The sequence below is a fragment of the Zootoca vivipara genome, chromosome 1 (genome assembly GCF_965207765.1).
Source record: "Zootoca vivipara chromosome 1, rZooViv2.hap1.1, whole genome shotgun sequence".
Classification (NCBI taxonomy): domain Eukaryota; kingdom Metazoa; phylum Chordata; class Lepidosauria; order Squamata; family Lacertidae; genus Zootoca; species Zootoca vivipara.
The window spans coordinates 55,568,586-55,578,796 of NC_142582.1; the positions used below are offsets into that span (position 1 = coordinate 55,568,586).

General features: G+C 46.2%; 2 protein-coding genes across 2 annotated transcripts; one reads left to right on the plus strand and one right to left on the minus strand.

Moving 5' to 3' along the window:
• Positions 1 to 3,468, minus strand: TMEM258 (transmembrane protein 258). The gene is made up of 4 exons (XM_035123484.3): positions 3,289 to 3,468; positions 2,714 to 2,823; positions 1,664 to 1,813; positions 1 to 141 (listed from the first exon to the last, which is right to left on the minus strand). Exons 1-3 carry the CDS (start codon positions 3,451 to 3,453, stop codon positions 1,687 to 1,689), a joined length of 402 nt encoding a protein of 133 aa, XP_034979375.2. The 5' UTR covers positions 3,454 to 3,468; the 3' UTR covers positions 1 to 141; positions 1,664 to 1,686.
• FEN1 (flap structure-specific endonuclease 1) lies at positions 3,450 to 9,998 on the plus strand. The gene is made up of 2 exons (XM_035123461.3): positions 3,450 to 3,716; positions 8,398 to 9,998. The coding sequence occupies exon 2, from the start codon at positions 8,454 to 8,456 to the stop codon at positions 9,600 to 9,602; it is 1,149 nt and encodes a 382-aa protein (XP_034979352.2). The 5' UTR covers positions 3,450 to 3,716; positions 8,398 to 8,453; the 3' UTR covers positions 9,603 to 9,998.
• The last annotated feature ends 213 nt before the right edge of the window (positions 9,999 to 10,211 follow it).

Sequence of the window (10,211 nt, forward strand, 5' to 3'; positions counted from 1 at the left end):
TTCAGCTCATCAGAGTCAGCTTTATTGGTCTGATGTTGCGACCCTGGGCTATAACCATATATCAAGATTATGCAGGCCCAAGCTGCAAAGAGCTGCATTACATACAAAAATAAAAAAGAGCTTCAGTAAGGCTGCTGGAACCTGAAAGGGAAAACAACAAATGGATCAAACTATTTTCTGAAGTACCCAGCCTATTATAGTTTTCTGTAATTGCTGTCCAAAACGGAAACATACAAGCAGAGGAGCAAAACAAGGCCTTGACAATTAGAGGGGCTTCTATGCTCTATGTGCCTGGGAAGCGGTCCTCATAATTTGTGCCTTTCATTCTTGCTTTTTAAATTTAGATTATTGTGACTCAATGGTAAAGGGCACAACAATGGTTAAAGAGCACAACAGGGAGAGAGGCTCAGCAACTGTATTTTACTGTGCAGATGCCAATGGGTTCACATCACTTTGTTACCTGCTACATCCAATGTGAAGTAGTTGCAATATGCTACACTAGGCTTTGTCTATATTCACAAGCATGCCTGGTAAAAACTCAGCTGCAGAAAAGCCAGAACTCTACACATTAAAATAGAACTATTAAATAAGCACCATGTAGCCAACTCTGGTGTGTGCACCCTATATCTATATCCTGCTCAGTGACCTGGGGAGGACATTTTTCTACAATCTTTCCTCCCACAGAGAACTTTCCATTTCTAAACTTTCATTGTTTTGCAAGACAAATTAGTAACATAATTGTTGGACCCAATACTAATCAAATTTGCAGTTTTAAACAGTTGCAAAGCAGCTGCTTCTGGGAAGTGTGCACGCACACACAATAATACAGATCCCTAACGTGTCTTCGGATTACTGCAATCCTTTAGCCAGCCAAAGATAGGCTGATGGGCCTTAAGAAGCAGTGTGGGTCAACACACTGTAGGTGGCAACTCCTACCCACTGGATACTCCTGAATAAAGCTCTGCCATAACAAATGTACAGCCAGTGATATTCTGGCAGTTGTGGGGAAAATAAGGTATTGGAGGTGGTGGTAGTAGTGATAGATCTACAGGATCCAGAATTCTCCCACTTCCCTGACATGCCTGCAAAATTGGCTCCACACTATCTAGCTCTGGGGCTGGCATAGCTATTTTTCCAACACCACCTCACCTCACCACCACCAGCTGTGCCCATAGCAAGCGGTTGTTCTGCCAAAAAACCTGGCCCTGCCCAAAACATGTTTAGCCAGTTAGTATCTCCTCCTTACAATATAAATGATTGTATGGAAGTATCATGTCTTAAAAGAGTTGCACATTTTCCAACAAATACCCAACTGAAACTCTGAATTTTATTTCAATATAACATTTAAACCAAATTAACAATTCAATCCTAATATTTTCTGGGAAATTCCCCCAAATTTGTCTCAAAAAGCTCTCATTGTGGAATCATGCACAGTGGTACCTTGGCTTACGCAGACGATCTGTTCCGCAGCCGTCTTCGTAAGTCGAGGTTTTCGGATGTCAAAGCGCCGCTATGGCGCATGCGCAAAGTGCGATTTCGTACTTCTGCGCATGTGCTGGGCGCGCGGGGCGAAAGGACTTCCGGGGGTTGTCGACTTCGGAAGTCGAAACCTTCGGAAGTCGAAGCGTTCAGATGTCGAGGTATGACTGTATTAATTTCTTACCTGAGACAGCTCCTGACTTTTTGTTACACATAGATTCCGACCCATAGCAGTAAGAAGAGTACTCCAAAGCCCATAAAGAGTGAAGCAACCAGAGAGATGAGCAGTTCCTTGTAAATGTCCCGGGTGTACTTGGTCGAGGTCACTTCATATCTGAAATACTAGTTAAAGTAGTAAACCAGAGACTGAAGAGTGGAGAAAGCCCCAGCAATACACAATGAAAAACCTACACTTTTGCAAAAAGTCAGGACATTTTTGTTTAACAGGGTTGTCACCCTCTCAGCTGCCCCAGCATGCAAAAATTAAGCAAGTGAACATAACAGGGAAAAAAAATCTCCAGTTTAATTTCAGTGTGTCAAACTGTGCTTACAGGAATGAAATTAATTAAATGCAATTTCAGGGAAAAGATGGCAACTATCCCACAGCATCAGGAACAGTATCAAAGAAAGATCTGTCGCCATTAAACATCAAAGTCACCAAATTATACACTAAATGAAAGTTTCCCAGTCCAGACAGCAAAATAGGTTCTTTTTTGTGCAACATGGAAATGCCCTTGAGACAATCACCTGGTGCCAATTTTGCTTTCATTCTGCTGCCAGGCACAGGCATTTTTATTTGTTTAAACTTTTAAGAAGAAACAGTAACTTACTGTATAATATGTATAAATCTTTTGTTTAATATTTATGCTGACGTTCTACTGTTTCATTTGCTTATATGCATCTTATTACCTTCATCATACATCATCCTGATAATTTTGCTAAACGGCAGCCTAAAAATAATTTAAAACAGTAATGCAGAACCAGCTGCACCCTAGATGCTGTTGGTCACCATCAGCCTCAACCAGCATGGCCAATGTTAAGGGATGGTTGGAGTTTTGTAGTCCAGCAACATATGCAGAGACAGCTTGCCCTACCCTTTTAAAAATAAGCAAAGGTACAAGCACCTCCCCCAGAGCTCATTAACACTAACCCCACAACCCTGTGGGCAACTGAAACGTGTCTGGCGCTGGCCTCTGAACACTCAGCAGAGCTGCTTTGGGCTGGAAGAGGATACACAAAGAACCAGGCGGTGAAGAACATGCCGATGGCCAGCAGGACCACGGTGAGGTGTGGAAACACAGCCGGGTTCACCGGGCTGGTGTATCTGCTCATTGTCTCCAGCTCCTGAAATTGAAAGGAAGGAAGGAAGGAAGGAAGGAAGGAAGGAAGGAAGGAAGGAAGGAAGGAAGGAGAGAGGTGAAATAACATATTGTTACCAGTATTTAAAGCATGCACACGCACACAGATAAAGAACCTGCGTTGGCCTCCATCTCCCATCTGCCCCTTCCAGCATGGCTAAAGGGTCGGGAATGATGGGAGATGCTGTCCATCGAAACACCTGGAGGGGAACAGGTTCCCCAACCCCGATTTTAAAGAGACATTTCGGCGAGGGACAGAGGAGGTGGGAACAGAGACCCCATTTATTTCTCCCTCCCTCTCTTCTGCATTGAAACCGGGCCATTTGCGCCCGCCTACCGCCCCCCCTGGCTCTTTCGGCTTAACCGAGCACACCCAGCACGGAGAAGGCGCGCAAAGGCTGGCAAAAGTGGCGGCAGTGGAGGCTCCGCTCCCGCCGGCCCGCTCCCTCACCATGGCTCTGTCAGGCGCTTCCCGTGGCTTCTCCTCACAGGTGGCGGAAGGACACGTCTCTTCTTCCGGCACAGGCTCAGCCCTTTCCCCGCCGGAAGTCCGTCTGTCATCTTCTCTTCCCCCCCCCCCGGACGAAGAAGGAGGCGGAGTAGAGGCTTCTCGCATGCACCGCCTGCTGGGAATTGTGGTCCCTCCAGACCTCTGAAGCGGGCCACCAGGAAAAGCCGGTGAGCGCGTGGACTACATTTCCCAGAAGGCAGCAGGCGTCTGGCCCGCCCTGCCTTCCTTGATGCACTGGGCGCGGGATTCAGAAGGCGCCAAAAGGGAGGCGCGGGAGTTCCGTTTCGAGAGGCGCTGATTGGTTTAGTTGAGTCCTCAGCGGGGTCTTCGGTCGCGCGTGGCTGCGAGGGAGCAGGCGGCAGTGGAAGGTACCCAAAATACCAGTCCCTCGCGCGTTATGCGTGGCTGGGAGTGGGGAGGTGGCGGAGGAAAAGGCCGGCTGGGTGGGAGGCAGCCGCTTTCGCCCTCGCCCTGCCACGGCCTCAGGCAGAAACCTGCCCCGCAGGGAGGGAGGCTGGCGTGGAAGGCATAGCTGCCAAGTTATCCCTTTTTTACAGGGATTTTCCCTTATGCTGAATAGGCTTCCTCGCAAGAAAAGGGAAAACTTGGCAGCTATGGTGGAAGGGCGAAGGGGAGAGCCACATTGCAGTCAGCCGGCTCTCAGGGTCCACTCGGAGGTCAATCCCACGGAGTTCAGCGGCACTGGCTCCCAGGTTAAATGCTTGCGAGACTGCAGTCTGAGACGGGCGAAACGAGTAAGAGTCATCTGGGTTGACTCTGTCTTATTTTGCTTACAAGAGGATTTCTGAACCACCAACTGGATTTTTTTAAAAATGGTGGTGATGGTGGTGTCATCCCTCTGTCCCAGGAGACAGTGGAAGAGTGTGCGCTGTCGGGGGTGAAGTCAAGCCCTTGGAGAGTTACAGCGCCAAAGCATGGGAGATGCCTGTTTTGTTGCAGCTGGAGCAAATGAAGGGGGCAGGGGTTGAACTGCCTGAATGCCCATTGGAAATAATAGGGACTGTGAATGGCAGTTGAACCTTGATGTGACTGCATTCAGGTAAAGCAAGGGATGGATCCTGAGAGAGAACTAGATGTGTTGCAGCAGTAGGCCACATTAACAGTGGGCGGGAAGAAATAATGGAGAATAGCAATGACAGATCCTGGGCCTTTAATTCTAGTCCCAGATACAGTCAGTCATTCCAGTCCCAGGTTTCATTCCTCAGCTGATGTGATGTACCTCTGTGTCCCATTTGGTTCCCATCGGGTTCTATGGCAGAATAAGGGTGCCATATGAATGTAATTTACATTTCTTTGAGAGGAAGAGCAAGGTATAAATTGGGGGAAAAGAATAAATACCTTACCTTATTTGTAATTTGCACTTCTTTCTCTGGAATCTGTACATAATTGATTGGTGAGCATAGGTTTTTTTAACCTATTTATAGTGTGTTGTTGTTGTTTAGTCGTTTAGTCGTGTCCGACTCTTCGTGACCCCATGGACCATAGCACGCCAGGCACTCCTGTCTTGCACTGCCTCCCGCAGTTTGGTCAAACTCATGTTCGTAGCTTCGAGAACACTGTCCAACCATCTTGTCCTCTGACGTCCCCTTCTCCTAGTGCCCTCAATCTTTCCCAACATCAGGGTCTTTTCCAAGGATTCTTCTCTTCTCATGAGGTGGCCAAAGTATTGGAGCCTCAGCTTCACGATCTGTCCTTCCAGGGAGCACTCAGGGCTGATTTCCTTCAGAATGGATAGGTTTGATCTTCTTGCAGTCCATGGGACTCTCAAGAGTCTCCTCCAGCACCACAATTCAAAAGCATCAATTCTTCGGCGATCAGCCTTCTTTATGGTCCAGCTCTCACTTCCATACATCACTACTGGGAAAACCATAGCTTTAACTATACGGACCTTTGTCGGCAAGGTGATGTCTCTGCTTTTTAAGATGCTGTCTAGGTTTGTCATTGCTTTTCTCCCAAGAAGCAGGCGTCTTTTAATTTCGTGACTGCTGTCACCATCTGCAGTGATCAAGGAGCCCAAGAAGGTGAAATCTCTCACTGCCTCCATTTCTTCCCCTTCTATTTGCCAGGAGGTGATGGGACCAGTGGCCATGATCTTGGTTTTTTGATGTTGAGCTTCAGACCATATTTTGCGCTCTCCTCTTTCACCCTCATTAAAAGGTTCTTTAATTCCTCCTCGCTTTCTGCCATCAAGGTTGTGTCATCTGCATATCTGAGGTTGTTGATATTTCTTCCGGCAATCTTAATTCCGGCTTGGGATTCATCTAGTCCAGCCTTTCGCATGATGAATTCTGCATATAAGTTAAATAAGCAGGGAGACAATATACAACCTTGTCGTACTCCTTTCCCAATTTTGAACCAATCAGTTGTTCCATATCCAGTTCTAACTGTAGCTTCTTGTCCCACATAGAGATTTCTCAGGAGACAGATGAGGTGATCAGGCACTCCCATTTCTTTAAGAACTTGCCATAGTTTGCTGTGGTCAACACAGTCAAAGGCTTTTGCATAGTCAATGAAGCAGAAGTAGACGTTTTTCTGGAACTCTCTAGTTTTCTCCATAATCCAGCGCATGTTTGCTATTTGGTCTCTGGTTCCTCTGCCCTTTCGAAATCCAGCTTGCACTTCTGGGAGTTCTCGGTCCACATACTGCCTAAGCCCACCTTGTAGAATTTTAAGCATAACCTTGCTAGCGTGTGAAATGAGCGCAATTGTGCGGTAGTTGGAGCATTCTTTGGCACTGCCCTGCTTTGGAATTGGGATGTAGACTGATCTTCTCCAATCCTCTGGCCATTGCTGAGTTTTCCAAACTTGCTGGCATATTGGATGTAGCACCTTAACAGCATCATCTTTTAAAATTTTAAATAGTTCAGCTGGAATATCATCACTTCCACTGGCCTTGTTATTAGCAGTGCTTTCTAAGGCCCATTTGACTTCACTCTCCAAGATGTCTGGCTCAAGGTCAGCAACCACACTACCTGGGGTGTACGAGACCTCCATATCTTTCTGGTATAATTCCTCTGTGTATTCTTGCCACCTCTTCTTGATGTCTTCTGCTTCTGTTAGGTCCTTACCACTTTTGTCCTTGATTATGGTAATCTTTGTACGAAATGTTCCTTTCATGTCTCCAATTTTCTTGAACAGATCTCTGGTTTTCCCCATTCTATTGTTTTCCTCTATTTCTTTGCATTGCTCATTTAAGAAGACCCTCTTGTCTCTCCTTGCTGTTTTTTGGAAATCTGCATTCAGTTTCCTGTATCTTTCCCTTTCTCCCTTGCATTTTGCTTGCCTCCTCTCCTCCGCTATTTGTAAGGCCTCGTTGGACAGCCATTTTGCTTTCTTGCATTTCCTTTTCCTTGGGATGGTTTTCGTTGCTGCCTCCTGTATAATGTTACGAGCCTCCATCCATAGTTCTTCAGGCACTCTGTCCACCAAATCTAAATCCTTAAACCTGTTCCTCACTTCCACTGTGTATTCATAAGGGATTTGATTCAGATTGTATCTTACTGGCCCAGTGGTTTTTCCTACTTTCTTCAGTTTAAGCTGGAATTTTGCTATAAGAAGCTGATGATCTGAGTTACAGTCAGCTCCAGGTCTTGTTTTTGCTGACTGTATAGAGCTTCTCCATCTTTGGCTGCAGAGAATATAATCAATCTGATTTCGATGCTGCCCATTTGGTGATATCCATGTGTAGAGTCGTCTCTTGTGTTGTTGGAAGAGAGTGTTTGTGATGACCAGCTTGTTCTCTTGACAGAACTCTATTAGCCTTTGCCCTGCTTCATTTTGAACTCCCAGGCCAAACTTGCCAGTTGTTCCTTTTATCTCTTGATTCCCTACTTTAGCATTCCAATCCCCTGTAATGAGAAGAACATCCTTCTTTGGTGTCATTTCTAGAAGGTGTTGTAGGTCTTCATAGAATTGGTCAATTTCACTTTCTTCAGCTCCGGTAGTTGGTGCATAAACTTGGATTACTGTGATGTTAAAAGGTCTGCCTTGGATTCTTATTGAGATCATTCTGTCATTTTTGAGATTGCATCCCATTACAGCTTTTGCCACTCTTTTGTTGACTATGAGGGCCACTCCATTTCTACTACGGGATTCTTGCCCACAGTAGTAGATATGATAGTCACCCGAACTGAATTCGCCCATTCCCTTCCATTTTAGTTCACTGATGCCCAGGATGTCGATATTTATTCTTGTCATCTCATTTTTGACCACATCCAGCTTACCTCCATTCATGGTTCTTACATTCCAGGTTCCTATGCAATATTTTTCTTTACAGCATCGGACTTTCCTTTCGCTTCCAGGCATATCCGCAACTGAGCGTCCTTTCGGCTTTGGCCCAGCCGCTTCATCAGCTCTGAATCTACTTGTACTTGTCCTCCGCTCTTCCTCAGTAGCATGTTGGACGCCTTCCGTCCTGAGGGGCTCATCTTCCAGCGTCATAACTTTTATATGCCTGTTGTCTTTGTCCATAGAGTTTTCTTGGCAGGGATACTGGAGTGGCTTGCCAGTTCCTTCTCCAGGTGGATCACGTTTAGTCAAAACTCTCCACTATGACCTGTCCATCTTGGGTGGCCCTGCATGGCATAGCTCATAGCTTCTCTGAGTTATTCAAGCCCCTTCGCCACGACAAGGCATTGATCCATGAAGGGGCAAGGCATTGATCAATTTATAGTGTATTGATAGTTTATTACAATTTTGTTGTATGTTGCCTTGAGGTTTCAGTGTAAAGCAATAAATAAGTTGTTGTTTTTGTTCATCAAAATAATAACCACCACATGGTAATCTTAGATTGGTAGGAAAAATTATACCTTGATCCAACAGCTGAACATTTTGCTTTCTTGTCATTCTAAATCAGGCACCCCCAAACTCGGCCCTCCAGATGTTTTGGGACTACAATTCCCATCATCCCTAGCTAACAGGACCAGTGGGCAGGGATGATGGGAATTGTAGTCCCAAAACATCTGGAGGACCGAGTTTGGGGATGCCTGTTCTAAATCTTCAGTTCATGCCTTCTGTTTTACTTTCTAGGTTTCTCCCGTGTTGTATCATCACAGAAAGACTGCAACTGGCGCTGAGTTACCAGGATGGGAATCCATGGTTTGGCCAAGCTGATTGCTGATATAGCTCCTGGTGCCATTCGAGAGAATGACATTAAGAGTTACTTTGGCCGGAAGGTGGCCATTGATGCGTCTATGAGTATTTATCAGTTCCTGATTGCTGTAAGGCAGGGAGCTGACATGCTGCAGAATGAAGAAGGCGAAATCACAAGCCACCTGATGGGGATGTTCTACCGCACCATCCGCATGGTGGAAAATGGCATCAAGCCTGTCTATGTCTTTGATGGCAAGCCCCCACAGTTGAAATCGGGGGAACTAGCCAAACGTACCGAGCGCCGAGCTGAAGCGGAGAAGCAGTTGCAAGAGGCCAAAGAGGCAGGTGAGGAGGAAAATGTAGAAAAGTTCAGCAAGAGGTTAGTGAAGGTGACCAAGCAGCACAACGATGAGTGCAAGAAGCTGCTGACCTTGATGGGCATCCCTTATGTTGATGCACCTGGCGAGGCTGAAGCTAGCTGTGCTGCACTGGTGAAAGCGAGCAAGGTCTATGCAGCTGCTACTGAGGATATGGATTGCTTGACCTTTGGTAGCCCTGTGCTGATGCGGCATCTTACAGCCAGTGAGGCGAAGAAGCTGCCGATTCAGGAATTCCACCTGAGCCGCATCCTTCAGGATTTGAGCCTGACGCAGAAGGAGTTTGTGGACCTTTGCATACTGCTGGGCTGCGACTACTGCGAGAGCATCCGGGGCATTGGGCCGAAGCGGGCCGTGGAGCTGATCAAGCAGCACAAGAGCATAGAAAAGATTCTCCAGCAAATAGATGACAAGAAGTATTCTGTGCCTGAGAACTGGCTGCACAAGGAGGCCCAGCTGCTCTTCCTGGAACCTGAAGTTGTCGACCCCGAAGCTGTGGATCTGAAGTGGAACGAACCAGATGAGGAAGAGCTGGTCAACTTCTTGTGCGGAGAGAAGCAGTTCAACGAAGAAAGAATACGCAACGGGGTCAAGAGACTGCACAAGAGTCGCCAGGGCAGTACTCAGGGCCGATTAGATGACTTCTTCAAGGTTACTGGCTCCATCACTTCAGCCAAACGCAAAGAGCCAGAACCCAAGGGATCCGCCAGGAAGAAAGCAAGGGGCGGTGGTGCACTAACATCAAAGTTTAAAAGAGGGAAGTAAAATTATTTTCTAGAACTCTGTACCAGTTCCCTTCCACTGCAGATGCTTGGAGCGAAATATATTAAACTACAAATATAGAGCTTTGTGGCAATGTACTGTGTAGTGCTCAAAATGTGAGAGTTACCGTCAGGCCTTGAGCTCAGCTTAAACTGATGCATTGTGGGAGAGACACTGCTCTGACAGAACATCTGACACTGCTAATTGCTGGCCAGAGATCCAGCCAGTCTGAAGGCTTGTCCTTGCTATCAAAGGACCTGGAGGGTGCTGCTCTTGCTGCCTTGTGTCCGGTGAACTCCAAACATAGTATCTTTGCTGGAAGTACCATGTTGAGATGATTTTAGTTTTTGAGTTGTATCTTCCAATAAATATTGATAACTATTGATAACTAAATATTGATTACTACTTCTGTGTAAGCTTTTTGACAAAATAAAATTGGTGAGACTGAAATACAGAGTTGCTAAAACTGTCTGCAGCACAACTCAAGAGTTTGCTAAGGGAGCTGTTTTACAACCTGGTCTCTAGTTTAATGCTTGTCATATAGGATCTGGCTGCTACTCGCATCTGTCTGGTTTTGATCCTCTTCAGTTGCATTCAACATTGCACTAAGGA